This window comes from Neltuma alba, unplaced genomic scaffold, assembly GCF_004799145.2.
Source record: "Neltuma alba isolate B1F8T4 unplaced genomic scaffold, ASM479914v2 tig00012761_pilon, whole genome shotgun sequence".
Taxonomy (NCBI): domain Eukaryota; kingdom Viridiplantae; phylum Streptophyta; class Magnoliopsida; order Fabales; family Fabaceae; genus Neltuma; species Neltuma alba.
The window spans coordinates 15,185-37,203 of record NW_021637172.1 but is presented as its reverse complement, the minus strand read 5'-3'; the positions used below and the strand labels follow the sequence as shown (position 1 = coordinate 37,203).

Genomic DNA, 22,019 nt, shown 5'->3' with positions numbered 1-22,019 from the left:
AATTTTGGAATAGATTCGTTAATGAAACCCTTTTTTTAAAACATCTTATTTTAAATCATCTAAATACTCCAAAAACTGTGTTATAATTTGAAACAGAGAAAATAACAATTTAGAGAGCTATAATATTGAAACAAATATAACATTTTTCAATTACACACTGCTATTGTTGTTGCAATGGTGATCTGGTAACTGATTAAAGTGGTTGGTTAAAATCATATTTTAGTCCAAGAAATAACATCAATCCCTTGGCATTTGCTCTTTGTAATTGTAATTTGCGAATTTAATCGGTATTTACGGCTGCCTTTTATGTTAAATTTTTCAGTCTAACCAACAAAAGGGGCCAGTTTAATGCATTGCGCTTCTCTAAAAGAAAAAAATTGAAGTGCAAATTTGGAGTTTAACCCAAGAAAATATTTACAAAGAGGGCTGCATGCAAATTCCTTACGGCTTGACAAAGAAATTATTGGATCACTTTAGGGCACTTTTATCTGGCAAATTTGCTGGCTTTAGGCTGCGAGATGAGTCAGGAATCCCTGTTAATCTGCAGCCTTCACTCTTATCTCGTTAATTTGCCTTTTGTAAAACAGGGTCCATGGAGGTTCCATTATTAGCTTTTGACTGCAAGTTAAAACCAGTTCAGATGGTCATCAAAAGGGCCTCTTGTCTTTTACCCTATTTGATAAAGCTTAATTTTTATATATTTTATTTTATATTAATATAGGAATTAAATGATGTGTCGGACTTAAATGGATTTCTTATGTATTATTGGATTAATTGATTAATTTTATGATTTTTTTAATAAAAATTGGGATTTTGGATTGAAAATATAAATATTTTATAATTCTTTTTTTTTCTTGAAAGTAATAATTCTATTTTTTTGAAACAATTCTCATACTTATATAAAGACTGATTTTGGAAAGTTTTGCAATTCGTTGTCTTATTTTTATACATATCTGATATTTAATTTTGATATAGATTATATTATATTTAAATATAATTTATATTAATATATGTACTTAAATTTTTATAGGTCAAGAAAGAGCAAAAGATGAAATCCAATTGTACAAAATTATTTCTTGAAATTCAAGCACAATCCAAAAGAAGGGATGACCTCCCTCTTCACTTACCAATCCAAAGGAAGAGCAAATTCTTATATCTAAAAGCTCCTTTCTTACTTTTATAAAAAAAAAAAAAAGCATTCTCTCATAAAAAGGGATGACCTCCCTCTTCACTCATTAATCTTCATCCATTCATTAACTTATCAATCATCCTCCGTTATTCCCTCAATTTCAGGCCAGCCATAAGAGCCGGAGCTTGCTTGGGAGATAAAAGGAGGAGCATGAAGGAACTTAGAGTATTGGGCTAGCATTTGAAGACCACAAGAGAGCAATTCCATTTGTCTTTCTAATTCAATACCTTGATATTATTTAGTTTTAAATAATTGAGTTGTATTGTTTTGAGACAATTTAGTTCTAAATTATCACTATTTCTATTCTTGAATTGGATTAATATTTGAATTATATTTGTACTGAGATACTTGTTGGAATTTATGTTATGAACCTTCATATTGTTAATTGAATTTATAATTGAGTTTTCATTATAGATTTAATTATCAATATGGTTTGAGTTGCAAATTTAGGTTATTCTACATGTTGATTGTTTAATCAGATTAGTAATTTATCTAGTTGTTTAATTGGATAATTCTAAACATAATTTTAAATTGATTTGAATTATTTGTCATTGATTTTAATGAGTTTAATTAACCACCATTTTACCATTATGAGTTTTCTAATGGTTTAAGGGTCTTTAAAATTAAGAGTTCCCCTTATTTTAAATAGGTAATTAAACTTATTAATTCTGCTCTCTTGTCATTTCTCTTTGGTCTAATTAATTGATTTAAGCTATGAAAGTTAAGTCCTTGTGAATCTTAAGTTGTTTCCTCTACTATACCTAAAGAGAAACCTCTCGCTTTTATTTGTTAATTTTCTTTGCTCTCTAGTTAATTTTCTTAACTTATTATTTTGATTTTCTAGTTGATTTTCTTAACCTATTATTTTGATTCTCATTCAAAAAAATCCCTCCAAAAATTACATTTGCATTCATTTAGTTTAATTTAATTTTTATATAGATTTTAGGGCATTTACATATTACACTTAAATTTAGTATTTGCATTTTAGTTTAGATTCATTTACATTACATTTTCCACCACGTGAACTCATACTAAAAGAAAACCCCTAAATTGCTCCTTTAAGAAATGACCTAGGTTGTCACTATATTACATTTGTAGTTGGTCCTACTTTAGTTAAGTACTTTAACAATATAGGCATCATCAACTCTAGTAGAAAGTTTGATCTTTAATTTTAAACAGCAAATTATCCGTCATTTACCCTCAAGCCTCCACAGTCTACACTGTTAACAAAAGTTAATATCTTTCTTCCACCATTAAGATTCAAGAAGGAAGGAAATACGTGACTTCGGCGTTTACATTTTGGATCCACATGGCAGTGTACTAAAACAACAGGACAAGACAATTTTAAGGTAAAAAGAAAATGTAAGAAATCACCATACAAAGTAAACTGAAAAGCAGTTCACTGAGAAAAAGCAATGCGCGTGACCTGCAAAAGCATCAGATAGAAAATGACCTCTTTCACGGCAAAAGGTTCAGACTGCCACCACCTTCTTCAATTCACTCTTTGCTTTCAACATCAACTACAACAACAACATCCCACAAGACAGACACAGCAGAAACCATTGTTTTCTTAGATCAAACCAGTCAATACTATACCCTCAAACTGAAAGAGAAACCCTCTGATGATGATGATGATGTTCTTGAGAGAAAAGAATCTCATGATGTTCTTCTGTCCTGTCCCACCCTAACGCTGCACACCCTCCTGCTTTATGGAGATGTACTATTACTACTACCTATTTACTATACATCCAGTAAACACACTTGAAAAGAGAAGTTTCATGGGTCCAACACTTGTCAGACACTAAGATATGACAAGACTCTTCAATTACTCATGGACACTTAAAATTTTCGTTGTCCCAATATCATTTGACACTCCCAACGCCATACAATTGTATGATAAATATGTACATCATGATGTCCTACTAGAAAAAGAAGATGATATACCCTTGCTTTAAAGAATTTTGATCATGGCCCAAAAAAAAAAATTCACCCTCACTTTTTCTTGTTCTTTTCCTGTTTTCTCGTCCTTAAATTCTCTACATCATCTGTTTACCTAGGACCAGAGAGTTCCATGGCATAAGAATCCAAAGAGTGTTCATCATCATCATCACCATCCAGTCCCATGCCAACCATGTTGGGACGATCATTATCATCATCATCATGATTTGAAGCAAGGGTGGTGCTTGGTCGAGAAGATGAACTATTGTTACTGTGGCTATGAAAGGTGTTCATGTTGAGATTATTATGATTCTGTGAAGCTGCCCACTTGTCTGCAAGGCCATCGCCTTCAAGCATTCTGACCACTTCTGACATTTTGGGGCGGTGAATTGGTAGATTCTGAGTGCAAAGTAAAGCTACTTGCAACATCTCCCCCACCTCTATCCTATCATAGTTTCTTCCTAACTCTTTGTCCACCAACAATTCCACCTTCTTGTCTTGCTGTATTTTCTTCACCTGTCTCAACAAAATAAACAATGTTTGATTTCTGCCCTCTAACAAGAAGATGATATAACAATGAGCTCATCACATGTTTGCTCGTTCTTGATAGAAGAATTCAAGTTCATGATTCACGGGAAAAATTACAAGTTAAAACTATCTAGGAAAAATAGATAGACAAACTCATTTATAAAAAGATACACAAAGATGTTAGGCACAATTTTTGAAACAGTCAAACACTATGAGGTTATGCCATTTTGCTCAGAACTTGTTAAAAGAAAATGCAAAAAGGATACAGACGGCACTAGAAAAAAGGCATGCTCATTGAAAAGTCAAATTAGGCTCACTGGGAGCACCTAAACAACATTTGACCAAAGTAAGGCATAATAGAGAACTTACCCACTCTAGCATTGCACCTTTCTGATTCACCGTTTTTCCAAACTCAAGAGCCGTCATTCCAGTTATGAGCTCCAACAAGAGAATGCCAAATCCAAATACATCAGTTTTTTCAGATGATTGGCCAGTGGAGAGGTACTCTGGCGCAATGTGCCCGACAGTGCCACGGACAGCAGTAGTGACATGAGAGTCAGCGTGATCAAGGAGCTTAGCAAGGCCAAAATCACCAACAATGGCTTCATAGTACTCATCCAGAAGCACATTAGCAGCCTTAACATCTCTATGTATTATCTTTGGATCACACTGCTCATGTAGATACAGAAGACCTCTGGCAGCTCCAATAGCTATCTTCTTCCTCGTGTTCCAATCTAGAGCGGGTTTGCCTATATCAATCATAAATGAATGCTTACAGGATCTCAGTAAACAAGTTGAGTGTTTGGATTCTACAGCCAAATTATGAATAAGCATAGCAAGCACACTTTTTAGCAGAAATCACATCTCAAATACTGTTGTATCTATACATGACTGGATTAGTATATCCAAGAATTTTTCCTCTGACATCAGAAGACGCATTGGTTTCTAACTATTGCTTGCTTCCACTAAGAGGAGAATACACCAAATCTATAACATACGCCTGAAATTGTGATACCTCAGGTTATCAGACCGCTTCTAAATGTTTAATGTTACGAAGTAAGCCTGGCGAGTTAAAAGTGAATGGATCCAAAAGTAATCTTCAAATAAGCATGTAAAAGAAGTACTCCAGACTTTATCCCATGTCTCAAGATGGAAATCAGAAGCAGTATCTGGGCCCCTCAATCATGAAAGATGGAATGGCTAAAACAGGACAAGCGCACATCACAGGATTTTAGAATGAAAGTTAGAACTAACACCAAGATGATTCTTTCATTGAAAAAGACCTCACAGCAAAAGCGCATGTCACAAAATCAGAACAAGGTAAGAGAAGTACCAACCTTTTAGTCTGGATGCCACACTTCCATTAGACATGTAAGGATAAACCAGAAGCTTCTCATTAGGAGTAGCGCAGTATCCTATTAAGCGAAGTAAATTACGGTGAACCGCCAAACTGATCATCTCCAATTCAGTTCGAAACTGAGATTCCCCAGCACTTCCAGTGACGTCCTTCAACCTCTTCACAGCAACCAGAGTCCCATCTCCAAGCTTACCCCTATACACATTGCCAAAACCCCCAGCACCAAGTATGTTCTTGGAGCTGAAATTATCTGTTGCATGTTGGAGCTGTCTGAAAGTGAAAATATTGAGATTCCCCAAGCGAACAAGTCCATCTTCCTGATAATCTGCCACAAAACCAGAAAAGAAAAAAAAAAAATTCAATTGAGAGCCATTTATCATGTGAGTAAAGACTTTCTGTTTAAATATGACCTACCACTGATATACAAAAGTGCTCGGTGCTGTCTTTTCTTTCTATACAAGAAAAGCCCTAAAGTCAGCAGTGTGAGACAAGCAAAGCTAAGGCCAACTCCAAGTGCAATCGCTATTGTCGTGGACTTGTGCTTTCCTGCGAATTTGACTCCAATTATAAGTTGCAAAACGAAAAGGGGAATCTTTTCATTGGTCCTAGATGGTAGAACTTTCGTTTAATCCTCCACAGATAATTTCTTTCAGTTGAATTATTCATTATTCGATCGTTAAATAAAATACTAACAATAATATTAAAGCCTATTAATTGGCCAAGTTTGGCATAAAACATCAAGGGACTAATCGAAAACGATCAACAGAGGAACCAATTTAGAGTTTAGCGGTTTGTCCAAACACCAAAGTAGAGTCTAAAGACCACGGAAGGTGGCATTATAAGGAAGCTACCTTGCGAGGATGGAAGAGAGAATGAAACAGGCAAGAGAGTTGTTGATCCAGAGCAACCTTCAGTAGAGCTGCTTCCACAAATTAATGGGTTTCCCACAACACTACAGAAGAAACCGTGAATCAATACAAAAGATCATATTCAACAGAAAGCATATGGTTAAACACGCACACTGAAAGAAGAGGCCATACTTGAGAGATCGAGATGGAAACTTCGGCACAGGTCCACTGAGATTGTTATAAGACAAGTCTCTGAATGATTGGAGTCACCATATCAGCATAAGTAAGAGCTCAACAAGCATCTGGTTTTTTTCGTTTTTCAAGACACTTAGACTTGCGAAAGCAAGCAGAAACTTTTAGGAGCTGAGAAAACTCATACTCACAAGAAAGCAAGTTGAGGGATTTTGGCTAGTGACACAGGAAAGGGCCCAGATAAGCTATTGTTGTTCAGCCTCCTACTCTCAGGATGGAAAACGAACATCACGTCAAAAATCTATACAAGTGAAGTAACAAAAAACTAGAATGATAAACAATATTAGAAATGATCTCATAAGTCAACAACCAAACCGGAAATAGAGGTCAATCGTTGGATACTCGAGTGTCTTCTGAATCTCACAGAGACAATTTCAAAACAATTTTCCCGCAATTTCTTGGCAAAGTAGGTGGGAAAAAAGAAAGAACATGAAAGTTTACTCACAAGTACTTAAGACCATCCAAGTGACTCAAGGAACCGGGAATCACACCAGAGAATCGATTATTCGAAAGATCTAAAGTCTGTAGCTTAGGAAGGGTACCCAGCTCCGGTGGGATTTGGCCAGATATGTTGTTGTTCTGCAGTAGCCTATATTAATCAATCAACAAATCGAGATTAGAAGTTTCAATGACAAAGCAAACATATTAACAAAATATTTTCAAAGTTTAAACAATCCGTTTGCAATTAGAATTATGGTCAACTTTCTCAGAGTTTGATAGCGACCAGTCTTGGTTGCATAAACTATTCACGGGCATGGAAAAAGAGACTAAACTACAAAAAAACAAAGATCAGAGGTCAAATAAGTTTCAGAATGACGTGATGACAACTGTCTCAAATTCAAAGCCAAAACGCTACCCCCAAAAACCTCAGAAAAAGAAAGAAAAGCGGGAGAAAAAGAAAACTGTAACAGAAGCTAGAAAAAATGGCAAGGTTCCCTCACACTTGTCGAAGATTTGTCAGATTTCCTATGGCAGCAGATAGAGTTCCAGAAAGAGATTGGCTTGGAGCTCCCCTGCAAAACCCAGAAGAGAAACAATGAACTCGGTAAGCGTCTTAGTATTTGAAAAGGCAAAAACACAGTAAAGAAGAACTCACAAGCCTATAACAAGAGAATCAGAAGAGCACGTGATCATAGCCCAACTACAAGGGTCTACAGAGTTTTCATCCCAGTTGTTTAATACCCCATGAGGATCATTCAGAGATGCTCTTATGCTTATCAAAGCCTCCACTGCAGCATAAATATGCACACAATAAGAAAAACTCCGAAAATTAACCTTAGTTGTTTAGGAAAGACCCCTTAAGGTAAGGCGTCTAACTCTACCTTCATGGTTACGAGGCTCGTACGAGAAACAGAGTCCAGAACAAGCGAGAAAGAAGAGAAGATAAACCCAAGGAAGAGCCATGATTATGGAACAATGGTGGCAATGATCGTATTTCACAAAGGAACATGAGATATGCTAAAAGCAATCCTCATAATGCAAAAACAAAGTTACAGAGCCCAAGTTTTCTCCCTTTTTCAAAAAAAAAAAAAAAAATATTTATGTCCCCTCCTTGGGGGGTCCTGGCCTGTGTCTTTCCTCTCCCCTTTTCTTTCCGTCGCTCCCCCCCATAGCTTTACAACAAATTCCACAAAAGAAATGTATTAAAAAAGAAAAAAGAAAACTTGGGAGGGAAAAAAAGGCAAAGGGAAATCAGATGGGTATGATACGAATTGTCAGAAGTTAGTGGGTGTGTGTGTTATGCCCAGAAATTGAGAGAGAAAATGGTAGTTACAGTGGTCGTACTACCAGGACTTGCTCTCTGGTTCAACAAATAAGTGAAATAACACAAACCTCTCCCTCCCTCTTGCTCTCTCTCCTTTTTGTCAGCTTATACCACCCACAGAGAAAAATAAAAACTTTCTTTAAGGAACATTCAAGAATTGAATCGCATTGACTTGTCATATTGGATTGTATTGTAGTGAAGCTTTTTTTCTTTTCATATTTTCATTCTGCAGATCGTTTTGAGACTGTAGCATCAGATTTGATCTTGAAGCCCCACGCTGCCAACTGTTCCATCTGAAAGCACAATAGCAGCAGAGGTGCCTGTAATGGTAGAGAAAATTCACCGTTCTCATCATTATCTTCCTTCCTCGAGGAAGGCCACTTAGGTTCGTCTCTGTTATACACACTCTGCCTTGTATTATGCTAGTATTAAGTTATTAACATACAGTATTCCACTCTTTCCCCAAGAAAAAGAAATCGTACATTGCAAAACAATTTCTTCAGTTTTATTATTTTATCGTGACCTCTTTTATTTTGTATTCTGAGCTTTCTGACAACACCATGGCCCAAATGATTCTGGCTGGTTAGAAATAAAATCAGGCATGACAGGCTTACGCCTAAAATCTCACTGTTTTTGAAAACATACAGATTTCAGAATTCATAAGCTAAACAGTGAAGGATGAGTACAAGAGAGAAGCAGCATCAGACCGTAAAATCTGATAACGTGAATGGGGAATGAAACGAAAGAATTAAAGAGAGAAGAAATTTGACTACTTTGTCGGAAAAAAGAGCAATAAAGCAAAAATATAGTTAGAGATGTGACCAGTTGGGCACACAAGTAGAATGTAATTTCAATAATTTCAACAATAACAATATTAATAATGGAGGCATTGCCAGCCAACTAAGGTTACTTTGTTGCCTCCGGGTACAAACAACGTGACTAATCTGCTTTAACTAAATTATTTTGTCACCAAATTTTCCTTTTTCTTGTCCTCGCCTTTTATACATACTGAATCAGATTAAATTCCGCCTCTTCAATTTGGTTATTTTGGTTCCTTCTTTTAGATTATTTTTTTAATATTATTATTAATATTTACAGTTTAATCGAATTTTGATTTTATTTCTTGTAGTTCAAATCATGATTTCTAGTCCTATAATTGCATAAAAACTTAATCTGAGTTTAACAATGCTGACTTTTTGTTAAATTAAAATCAAAATTCATTAAAAAAAAAAAAGAAGGATCAAAACCAAAACTAATTAAAAATACTTTGGTTTCAGTCCTTATAAACTAAATAGACCAAACCTAATCAAAATTGTCGCTTTTTCTAAAAAAGAAATAAAATTCATAAGATGTAATATACAACACTAAATAAATTATTTAAAATAAAATAAGACAATTTTTTAAGGAAGTATGAATCATGCAACTACTTTCACGTATCCGGTCCTAATTATAAGAGTTAGTTGACTAATTTAAGGATATTAAGAAAATAAGTTAAGTTAGTTATTTGTAATAAATATGTATTGTTTTTCCTAAAATATCCTTGTTAATCAAGTGTGTTGGCTAGAACTACCATTATTAGAATGATTACCTTAGAAAAAAGACATAAATATTAGAAATAAAGTGGATCGAGGTCTTATATTTAGAATCAAAATAAAAGTCAAATGAGGTCTTATATTAAGGATCGGAGATAGTATCTTGTTTATAGTCTATAAACAAGATTTTATAATTAAAATTAGAGGTAATATTAAATTAATTTGAATAACTGAGAGGAGAAGCATGAAATCTTCATTGGAGAACGTTTTATTCCTTGAATCTTCCCCATTCGGTTCCACGTCCCTGCGTTTTAAAAACATAAACCCAATTGGGAACACCAAAAACTCCCTTGCTCGTGCTTCCCTTCCGACAGCTTTTTTCTTTTTCTTTTTTCTTTTTTCTTTTTCCCCTAACTTTACTACACTCTCATGACACAATTTTAGATCCGTATATGCTATAATGTATTTCCATTTCGGTCCTGCATGCTTCTTTACTCTTTGTTTCAAAAAAAAAAAAAGAACAGCGGCAGTGTATTTAATGAGTCATAATGAAGAAATTGAATTCAAAGTTTCAAACTACGCGGATCGAATTTCATATGAATTAAATGCATAAATAAACAATATAAATGAGACTTTTGTTTCGTGAAACACACGGGTGGTTCTTAAGATTAATAACATTATTAACTTTAGTTTTGACCCTTATAATTTTAGTCCTTGTAGATTCATAATTTTTTAGCCTGAATTTAAATAATAGTTTCTATATTTGTAATGAAATTTGGTTTTGATTCATATACTTAAACTCAAATAAAGTCATTTTGAAATTATAGAGATCATTACCAATGATTTGAAACAGTGGGAATTAAAATTAAGATTTGATCAAACGGTAAGAACCAATAATGATACCAACCCTTCTCTTTTAATAAGCAAAAATATGTATTTGTTCTTTTAATTTTATACTACTTCAAGTTCTAATTATAAGATCTCGTTTATAATCTATAAATAAAATCTTATAATTAGAATCAGAGATAATATAACTGTATAAGGTTGCAGATTGTTCCATTAGCTTTAAAAACCATATTCTTAATCATTCAACTTTAGAATCGTTAGATTTAAATGATAATTTTTTTATAATAATTATGGTTGTTTTAAAATTTAAATTTTGTTCAAGCATTAATCTTCTTATTATTTTTCTCGTAATTTTGAAAAGTTATCAATCCGCCCTAAAACACCTTGACCTCCAAGAGGGGGGCAACACCAATGAGACAGTCATTTGTGATGTCAAATTAAAAATAAAAATTGACGAAATTATCGTAGGAAAAAGTCAACTGGGATGAAGAAATTTTGATAAACTTCATTTGTAAAAGGATGGCTGGCATCCTATAGTTGACCGAAGCAGAAGAGACAAAATGAATCTTAAGCTCCACTCTGTCAACGTATAGTCTGCATCATAATCACCCAAAATTATTACTTAGGGAGAGTTATAATGAGATCCTAAAGAAAAAAATAATTATTAAAATGTCTACCTAAACAATTTATAATAAGGAGTTTCAAAATAGAAAATAACAACTTTTGATATTTGTTTTGTAGTTATTCTCTTTTATTGGGATCTCATTGTAATTCTCCCTATTAGGCTATTACTTATCCTTAATATAATATAAAAAGTTAGTTTGACATTTAATTTAGTTTTAAATATAAGACTATCAATCTACTTTGTTCCTCGTATTTATCTACTTTTTTAAAATAATATTTGTAGTAGTTACATATATTAAAAGTTTTATTAAATGATAATTTTAACTAATACACATTATTAGTAAGGATATTTCAGAAAAGATAACACCTATTTATTATAATTAACTAGCTTAAATTTTTTTAATTTATTCAAATTAGTCAACTAACTATTGTGTCAAGGATCAGAGCAAATAAAATGACAAAGGAATTTGGTATTATCAGGTTTATGCTAAGCACAGGCTTAGACTTGGATTTCACTTTTCCCTGTATAATTAAAAATTATGCACTCATATTGCTTGAACCAATCACATGGCGCACTTGGATGACTCCTACCAGGATCAGCCATCTTCCTTGTTAGTGTTTTGTTATAAGATTTATAATTTTTTAGGTTAATAATGCGGGCACTACTTATATTAAAAGGATTTAAATCCTAATCACTATTAGTAATGCCTCACCTTATTGCTACCATACAAAATAACTATAAGTGGCGTTTTCTTTGAATTTTTTAGAGGTTTATCAAGAACGGGTACAAAAATATTTTTATATTAATAGTTCTCGATTTTTAAGGCACAGTTAAAAAATAAATTAAAAAAGTTTCAAGTATCCCCGACAAGGCTGGCTCGTATTGACACTTGACAGCTATAATAAAACTATACGAGATTGAAGAAATTATATACACTAATAATAATTGACTGGAAGAAAAATTTATATAAATAACCAAAATATAAATTTATTTGGTAGGGAAGACCAAAAAAAAAAATCTTGAAAATGCACGCAGAATCTTGAAAGGCACTTACAAATTTTTGAAATCGGTTTGCAAATTCACTCCTCTAATCCTTTCAGTCAAATGAGTTTGTGTTTCTATCCAAAACGCTCCTTTGATAGTTTGATCCAATCCAATCTATGAGGGAGGGAATGAAATTTTTTTAATCTTATTTATAACTCATATTATTAATTACTTAGCATGAATATTATTTTATTCTCATTTATTATCATGTAAATTATTATTTTACAAAAAAAATGTATACATTAAATAAATATAAAGTTAAAAATGTTACTAAATTTTAAGACAGAAGTAATAATAAATGGTAATAATTTAATATTAATAACTCAGTTGTGACGGGCAAAATCTGGTAAAGCAGCAATAAAGTTTGGTCCAAGATCACATGATGATAATATCAGCATCACGTCTCAAACCAGTCTTCTTTTTAAATGAAATGATTCATAATTTTAGTCGACCAATTTACTCATAGGTAGAACTGCCAAAAAGCATCATGGAAAGATCTTCAAATCATGATATCCCACTGACCATCGACAAAAGAAAGAAGGGAGTAATATGGTTGGACTTGGATGTGATTTATCACCTTTTATGATTCCAATTGGCTCAAATTAGAATCTTGATTTATATATCCCCTCCTGTGTTAATATAATAGCTATATAACTTATTTATATACAAATTACCATTTGGAAGGTCAGTTATGAATTTAAAAGACAAAACACATTAAAATGTTATCATCTCCTATTCTAAATATAAGAATTAGTAACTAATTTGTAAAGATAAACAAAATTAACTGAGTTAATTGTTTATAAAAATATGTCTTGATTTTCCTAGAGTATTTCTATAATTACTTGCATTGAAAACTACTTTTTGATAAATACTTCTTAATATGTGTAAAGAGAACTTAAGAAAAAAATTAAAAATCTAAGCGACAAAGTATATTAGGTTTTATATTTGAACTTGCATTTAAACTATTATATTTTAAACTTTTTAATTAGCTCGTATATCTAATACCGAAGAATATGCTTAGAATATACTTCATGTGTATCTGTGTGTGAGAGGCCCCAGGTCAGTTATTAACCACCATATTATCTCTAGCTTCAATCATCAGAGCATAAGAGAACTCACATAATTGTTTTCACATGTACCATCAATCTCTCCTCCAAGTGGTGCTTCTCTCTCTCTCTCACTCTTATCCTTGTTAATGCCTCTCTTTGTTCTTCAGATATAATTATGCACGACCACCTCAAATCAACCACCATTACTTAAAAAAAAAAAAAAAAAACACTGTCGATCACTCTATCTTCACGACTTTAATTTGTTTGTCCCCACAGTACAATGTCTTAATTCCTTTCTCATCTTTCAAACATTTTCCCCTTAACTTATATCCAGCAAAAAACATTTTTTTTAAAATAAATCACTACAGTGTATGAAAAATAAGGTATTATTCACAACTCATGAGTAGTGAATTTATTTTGAATTTTATTTTATAAACATTGATGTATTAACATACTACCTCCGGTCCTAATTATAAGAGCTAGTTGACTAATTTGAAGAGATTAAGAAAAGAAATTGAGTTAGTTATTTATAATAAATATGTGTTATTTTTCCTAAAATATCCTTACTAATCAAGTGTATTGGCTAAAACTATTATTGTTAGAAGGACTACTTTAGAAAAATCATATAAATATAAGAGACAAAGTGAACTGAAATCTTATATTTATGATCAAAATAAAAATCAAATAAAATATTATATTAAAAACCAAAGGTAGTATTAACTAGATCATGAGCTTATGTTCCTGCATGGAATCTAAACATTGGCTCGCTCCTTAAATGGTGCTTGGGATTTCCCACAGACTTTATCTTACAAGATATCTAGACATACACACTAAAAGATGTTTTGATAGAAACCAAATTATAGTTTCAAAAGTGTTTTTACGGTTTACGAAATAAATATATGGACGAGTTTGTCTCGTTTTATGAAAAAATGCTTCTGAGAAGCACTTTTGAGGTTGTCAAACACTCTCTAAATATCATAAAATTATGATGTACTGTAACATTTTTTTTAAAAAAAAAGACTAAATATGACGTGGTATTTTTCTTTTTCCTTTTCTTCTTGTTATCCTCACGTACCCCTTATACACTTTATAAATGGTTCGAATTTACAATTTCATACTGTTAATAAAGATATATGGTATCATATGTTATAAGGCTCTGACTCCCTTTTTTTTTTGGGACTGAAAGCCCTCACTCCTATAATTACCAATAAATAAATAGACAAATATCAGTGCACTAATAAAAGTTGGTTTAGTTGGTAATAAGTCGACTTATAACTCACAAAGTTATGAATTTGAATGTTTTCACATCTAACTCACCTAAATTTTTGTTTATAAAAAAAATATCGATGGCCAAAAAAAGAAGAAGAAGAAGATGACAGATAACATCTGTGATACGGACTGCGTTTGCTGGATCTCAAACACAGGGCCTTCTCACTAATATTGTTGGGCTGTTTCGGGGTAAAGCTGCTTAACCTTGGACAGTGGAAATATCTATGGGCCGTGGATTTAAGTTAATATCAATTGTTTCAATTCACAATTATTATATATAAACACAAAATCTGCTGCCGATATAAAACTTTATTAGTAGCTAATTTATAAGTACCTCTGTAAGTACTTTTTAAATTTAAAATATGCCCTAGTCTTGGTCTGTACAGAGTACTACCTCCGGTCTTAATTATAAGATCTTGTTTGTAAACTACAAATAAAGTCTTATAATTAGGACAGGAGGTAGTATAAGATAAAAGAACTATCAAACGCGCAGCACAATAAATGAAAATGCTGTGATACATATATGAATATCATAGATTTAGAGTGAGAAAGAGAGTGAGAAGTCATGTTAAATTGCTAACAGTAAAAACTTATCCTGATTGTGCGGTAAATGCAGATGGTTCTGGTTATGTCTTCAAATTAAAATCCCAACATGATTTAGGTTTTTATATATTCATTCATGCGAAATTGCCATCTTACGTCGTCATGTGAAGCGAAGCTTCCTTCGCATGATAATCCTCAGGCGCACCCTGTCTTGACATTAACTTCACGAAGCTTCCCACTCCATTTTAAAACATAAATCCTCTCAGTGGATTTCTAGTTCAATATCAGGCTCGTATAATTTTCGACGAGATTATTATTGTCTCCGAATGAATATTGGATATATGAAAAAATGAGTAAATAAAATTCTAAATTTTTTTATAAGAGGCAATCATCTAACCTTGGGGCGCTTTGGTGCAATATTTAGATTGAATGAGTAGCACCCAGCCGCTCAACATGATTCTTGCTATGTTAAAATATACATTTACTTTTTTTTTTTTAATTTTATACAAGATTTTAATTTAGTCATTTTTGCTCCTTTAACAGTAAAACTTCAGTCTCAAAGTTGTTTTGAAAATCAAATTTAACATGTGAACAATATTTAAAATTTTAATATAATATTTTTTACTTTTAAAAGTATACTTTTTTTATAAGTTTTACATTTTAATATTAATATTGATACTGATATTTATATTCATATTAATGACTTTAATTACTACGAAATAATTAAATTCCACTTGTTTTCGGAGACCGTACGAGGGTTGTCACTTCTTACATATTTTCTGAGGAGAGGGCCTGTCGGTGAGCGGTTGCGGCCCAATTTGTAAAGCCTTAAATTTGCATTGAGATGGGTTTGAGTTTTCGAAGTCAGCGTCGGGCAACTGAAATTTTTTAAGCTTCATCAGATCTTTTTCTCCACCGGAGATGGGAAGCCACGACGATGGTTCGCTCTCTTCTTTCTGTTTGGTTGCCTAGAAAAATTTATGCCCCTTTTCTTTTCTTTTCTTCCAGCATTCTTACTCAGATTTGCAATCCCCTTAAAACTGATTCAATTTTTCTGTTGTGTTTGCATCAGCACAAGCATCATTTCTACTGGACAAATCTGCCAAGGTGTTCGTTGCCGGTCACCGGGGTCTGGTCGGCTCAGCCATCGTCCGCAAGCTAACCCAACTTGGCTTCACTAATCTCGTTCTCCGCTCCCATGGCGAGCTTGATCTTACTCGCCAGTCCGACGTTGAAGCTTTCTTTGCCTCCGAAAAGCCTCAATTTGTTATTGTTGCTGCGGCTAAAGTTGGTGGCATTCATGCCAATAACACTTACCCTGCTGATTTTATTTCCATCAATCTTCAAATCCAGACGAATGTGATTGATTCTTCTCATCGGAATGGCGTGAAGAAGCTATTGTTTCTGGGATCCTCTTGCATTTACCCCAAATTCGCGCCACAGCCGATCCCAGAAAGCGCTTTGCTTACTGGCCCCTTAGAGCCCACAAATGAATGGTACGCGATCGCGAAAATCGCTGGTATCAAAATGTGCCAGGCTTACAGAATTCAGTATAATTGGGATGCGATTTCGGGTATGCCGACGAACTTGTATGGTCCTTATGACAATTTCCATCCAGAGAATTCGCATGTTTTACCTGCTTTGATGCGAAGGTTTCATGAAGCTAAGGTGAAAGGTGCCAAGGAGGTGGTTGTATGGGGAACAGGAAGTCCGTTGAGAGAATTTTTGCACGTTGATGATCTGGCCGATGCTGTTGTATTTTTGATGGAGAAGTATAGTGGATTGGAGCATGTTAATGTAGGAAGTGGGAAGGAGGTGACTATTAAGGAGTTAGCTGAGTTGATGAAGGATGTGGTAGGATTTGAGGGTGATCTTGTTTGGGATACTTCAAAGCCTGATGGGACTCCTAGGAAGCTGATGGATAGCTCGAAACTTGCAGGACTGGGTTGGACCCCAAAAATTTCGCTCAAGGACGGGCTTGTTGATACCTACAAATGGTACTTGGAGAATGTCAACCTATAATGTAGTTATTAAGCGGGATGTGCCATACAAAATTTATAGGTACTTGTGTTTTCATCATGGAGTTATTTTAGTTCTATTCATATTGGGCCAATATGATTAATGATTCTGTATCATTTTATGAGGAATCAGTATCTTAATGCTAGCTTTTTGTATCTTGTCATATTTTGACGATCAACTGAGCTATCGCTTAAAGCTCTGAATTGAATCTTATTATTTCGTGTTTTGTTAGCAATCACTTGCTCTGTTTTAAGCTTGACTTTCCGGTTAGAAGAAGCATGGTTCTCCCGTCGATCCAGTTTTCTTGTCAAGTCGATTATTTTATTTTCATCTATGATGTGTGTTGTTGAAAATATATCTTACCCTCATTACTAGTGCATGTTGATATTTGTCACTGATAATTGGTTCTCCCGTCCTCTTATTGGAGATGTGAATAGTCATCTATGCAAAGTTAATATTCAGGCATATTTTCTTTTTTTTGGAGCGAAAAGGTACTTTTTATTCAGAAACAGAAAGCGTACAAATAGTTACAAACGGGAGAAAGGAAAAACTACCAAGAGACAAGCTATTAACCTAAGCGTAACCGCTCATGAAATTCTTTTGCGCGAATGGTGTGATAGCTTAAGGCAATTGCCTCATTTACAAGTTTAACCGCATTAAAATTCTCATGGCAAAATAACTGCCTATTTCTTGCTTCCCATTACTTAGCACACAGAATTCCGACGAGGATGCACCAGTTCTTGTCTCGTTTCTCTGGGTTGATGTTATCCTCAATCCATTCTCTGAGTGTCTGCTGGTAGAATTCTGAAAAGGCATATTTTCTTTTATTGAGTCTGTGGGAACAAGTTCAACAGTCTATTATTATACTTTCAAATTTGTTTCTTGAAGTTGTAGTGCACAACGCACACTTTTAAACATAGGTCGGCTCCTACTTACTCTCGTTCTCTCTTCTTGTAAGCTTGTCCTGGCCCTTGGTAGGGATTTGTTTAATTATACAGTATAAATGGATGAATATTTGTTAATGGCTTAGTTTGGGTTATTTTAGGGTAATGTTGGTTTCTCCCTCTCATTTTCTGAGAGATCTGGATACAATCATTTTATTAGCATGATCAAGACTTCACTGCGAAGCATGTCAGATGTTATAGAATAGGTGCAACCAACTTCATTACACAAAGCCCAAGCATCTACATTGGTGGCTTAGTCATACCAATTTGTTTTGCTTTGGTTGTAAGGACTCCTCAAGTAGTACAGGATCGGACAACTCATTTTCTCTCTTGATTTCTTGAAGTGGTTTTTATCGGATGCACATATTCTGAAATATGGTATTTTGGGTCCCCCTTAGGGTCCATGATTTCTATCAGGATGGACTGCATTGGTACGTTCCAATACTTTGGATTCTGAAGGTTTCTTGTAAACTGTTTTTTGTGATTTACGAGTGGGATAAACGTAGTCTGTCTGTTAACCTTCTGCACTCTCTGTTGTGCCTTGGTTTTTGCCTTTTGGCTTGCTGTCTTCACTGGACCCTGCTTCATCAGGATGCTAGAACTAGTAATTGAATTGGGTGATCTTCTTGCTCGTTTCCCGTCTTACCTTACGGCAATCAATTTGGGATGATTAGTTCATTTCGTTATCTCAGCTTGCTCCAATTTGCCCAATGAATTGAAATTTAGGGTCAGGTTAGGGCGATTTAATCAAATGACATTTGGCCTACTGGCTTATGTTGGGACAAAATTTCATTTTCGTTAGCCGTAGTATTATGGAATTTAGTGGCTTACTGATTCAATTGTACCTTTTTCCTTGCGCTCTGCCGCTGCTGCTTTAACAATTGCAGTGTTGAAATTTTCTTCAGCTGGTGCTTTCCCAATATCTATTCCATGGCTTGCGACTCAGAATCAGTACTATCTTTTTGTTCAGCTAATTTAGATGAAGGCGAATTACTTTGCTTTTATCAACTCATGCATAATTGCTGTGTTTATGGATTTCCACTTTCGTTATTAGTTTGCTCAGTTATTGGGCCTTTCATATTCAATTAGCTCTTTGGTTTCATGTCTGTAACAGTTAAGGCCTAAGTGAAAGGTATTCCAGAGACTACATGATCAGAAAAGGTCAAAATAGAACATATTAACGAAATACTGGATTTTTTGGGATATAATCACATTCAAATCCGCGAGAAAACCAAACACGGAGTGCAACCAAATATACACGAATAAGAATTCCCAGTTTGATTTTATAATAAAAGATGAATGTACCCCCTAGGGAGTTCTAGTTGCTAGATTAGTAAATTCACAACAATATTCCTCTTCCTATGTAGTAGGGGGGCCTATGTTTGAACGCTCAGACTTTGTTGATTTTCTCTGAAGTCATGTGACCTCATCTGAAGCAAAGTCCCAACTGGCTTCTGAGTTGAAAGGACAGTTATTGTTAGTCTAATCAACTGTTTGATATGCAAAATTATCCTTGCTTTTTATAAATATTATTAAATAATAAAGAAAAAAATACAAAAAAGATATAGAGAGGAAGATTTTCTTTCATGGGCTTAGTAAATGGTAGAAAGAAGAGGGGTATGGGAAGAGCTCATTGTTGGTACATAGTACATATATAATTGTTGGGACCTTACCCTTTACTTTGCTTGCAATCAAAAGAACTCATTCATTATTCTCAGTTTTTGCAGATGGGTAAAAACTTCCAAACAATAATGAATTAATAATAGTAATTCTTGTGCACATTCATGGCTTCTGGAAGACTGGAACTACTTTCACCCGTGAGTTCATTAACACATGGATCTCTCTTCAACCCCCCCCCCCAAAAAAAAAAGAGTAATCTTTAATAATCATGACCATTAACATGCTCAGTAATATCTGTTGAGAAAATTTTCATCTGAAAAAGATCAAACTCGACATAATAATCCCAAACAAGGAAAGTTCGTATACTTTTGTCTCTGCATGGTATTTTCTTGCTGTAATACTTCACCATACAAGAACAAAAATCTCTATCGTTTTGCTCAGAACAAGGTCCTACTCGTGCTGCTGCATTGTCATCTCATTCACTCACTCCTTGACACCAATCACATTTCAAAAATTATATAAAAATAGATAATCAGTAATTTTATTCTCTTCTAAAAATATTTTTTTTGAAAAAAATATTATCTCTTTAATATACAGTTTAACATCTAAACATGCTATCCCAACAAAAGAATATTTGTTACCATATCATTAGTCAATAGTAATATACTCTATAATCTCATTTTTACCAAACTACGAAGAAAAATGCATCACTAAACAATATAACTGAGAATACAATAACCTGAACTAAAAGTGATAGTCAACATAAAGCCTCCCAGTAGTTAAAGCCAAGCAGAAAAGATCATGAAACACTGAATGTAACAAAGGAAATGAGACTGAAAGAAGAAATTCAGATTATAATATTGCTAAGAATCAAAGGGAAGTACAAGTTGTAAGATGATGGGTCCTCTCTGTGATTGTTTTTAAGATCTGAACACAACAATGGTTAATAATATCATGAAGCCCCCACATTTCCCAAGAAAAACCAATATTAAAGATTGTGTAGAAGAGACAGAAGCAAGCACTGACATTAAATTTTCAAACGGTAATAAAACAGTGTTAGGATGTTGAAGTGTCTGAACAGGGGACCCCCAAACTTTAAAGCATCACTGACCCAAAATCCTACAGGATTAAGTTAGGTGATCCCCATTTACTGCACAAACCCAAAACCTCAGACCAATAATAATAACTCTGCTTTCTCAGGCACAAATAATGCAGAAAGGCACTAAATTTACCAAAATTCAAGAATCCATCCTTCAACTTCATCATCATCAGACCGATTGATATCAGAAGAAGAAATCAAACCTGTGATAGAGCAACATTTTGCTTTCGAATATCCACAGATAAAGCAAGAGTTTAAAAATGATTTAATAGAAATCTAATCACTAAGCTAAAACCAGATTGAGCCGTCTAGCCAATATCACCACCATCACCGGCACCATAATCAAGAGGAGAAGCAGCAGAGGAAGAACAACAACAAGAAGAAGAACATAGTCATTAATTGAACTTTAGGAACAGAGTGAGGCCATTCTTGTTCCCGTAGGCTAGAGAAACCCATTTTCCTCACAAGCATTCTCATGCCAAAGACGAACCATTCTTCGATCCTACAAGCTCTAGGAGCCATAACTGAGCTCAACATTCTCTACTTCCTCTGTGTCTAGCTCTGCTTCAGCTGCTGCAAACAAATACAACCCCACAATCGCATCATCATCACCACATCACAGTCACCCACACAAGAATGCGATACCACTCACGAGATTTCACAGCAAAACTTGACGAGAACCAGGAAGTGGGGTGGACGCGTTCTTCATTCTAGGACGAGTTCCCGCGTCCTATGATGGGGAAATCGAAGAGAATTGAGGATGTCGGAAGTGGGTATTTCAGTGGGTCTGTGAATGGAGCAAAAAGAAGAAGCATAATGTGAGGGAGGAGAAATAAGAGAGGGAAGAATGAATGGTTGGTGGTGCGTGTATGGACGGTGGATGGTTCGGTGTCGCTTTGAATTTGGCTTAAGCACACCATTAAAATCCAATCTTTTGCTGCATATTGGGTTGCCCCAGAGAAGCAGATTAGCTAGATTTGCGCAAGCAGCCTCTGTGTCTGTCCTCTTGTTCTTGCTTCCCCTGCTTATCCTTCGTCAATTGCCATAATCCCACTCATGCCCCTCTGGAAAAAAGTTTGGATTTTTATACTCATTCGGACGCAAGAAGGCCTTCTTCCTTCTTTCCTTTTCTTTTTCCCATGTTCGGATCATTTCTTTTTCAAAGTTTTAAAAAAAAAAAAAAAAAGAAAGAAATTGGGGGGCTCGAAATTGAAGGGAGTGTACTGAATTTCTGCCCGACCAAACACGCAGCAGTGTCGAGGTTAAATTTTATCGAGACAACCACCAAACCCTAGGGAGAAAATTATAAAAAGTGCTTCTCTTTCTAACATTCCTTTGGGGATTCATCCTAGCCCTCTAGGGATGGTGAACCGAGTAGGCGGAGCCCGCTGGACCCGGCTGTAAGTGAATACCCCTCTTTATTTTTTTAATTTTTAAATAAAAATAAATTTATATAAACTTTTGAATTTACGGGGGAAAAACAACGTGAAGGTTTAATAATTATCTTGTTTTTGTCATCGAAGATTGATTGATTAACATGTAAATGTAAGGA

General features: G+C 34.4%; 2 protein-coding genes across 2 annotated transcripts; one reads left to right on the top strand and one right to left on the bottom strand.

Moving 5' to 3' along the window:
- Positions 1 to 2,412: 2,412 nt before the first annotated feature.
- Positions 2,413 to 7,781, bottom strand: LOC114730692 (probable LRR receptor-like serine/threonine-protein kinase At2g23950). The gene is made up of 11 exons (XM_028917800.1): positions 7,435 to 7,781; positions 7,209 to 7,341; positions 7,054 to 7,125; positions 6,558 to 6,701; positions 6,244 to 6,315; positions 6,053 to 6,112; positions 5,864 to 5,964; positions 5,427 to 5,558; positions 4,993 to 5,337; positions 4,025 to 4,404; positions 2,413 to 3,643 (listed from the first exon to the last, which is right to left on the bottom strand). Exons 1-11 carry the CDS (start codon positions 7,514 to 7,516, stop codon positions 3,239 to 3,241), a joined length of 1,926 nt encoding a protein of 641 aa, XP_028773633.1. The 5' UTR covers positions 7,517 to 7,781; the 3' UTR covers positions 2,413 to 3,238.
- A 7,838-nt stretch (positions 7,782 to 15,619) lies between these two features.
- Positions 15,620 to 17,074, top strand: LOC114730693 (putative GDP-L-fucose synthase 2). Its single transcript, XM_028917801.1, has 2 exons — positions 15,620 to 15,725; positions 15,858 to 17,074. The coding sequence occupies exons 1-2, from the start codon at positions 15,707 to 15,709 to the stop codon at positions 16,805 to 16,807; spliced, it is 969 nt and encodes a 322-aa protein (XP_028773634.1). The 5' UTR covers positions 15,620 to 15,706; the 3' UTR covers positions 16,808 to 17,074.
- Positions 17,075 to 22,019: the final 4,945 nt, after the last annotated feature.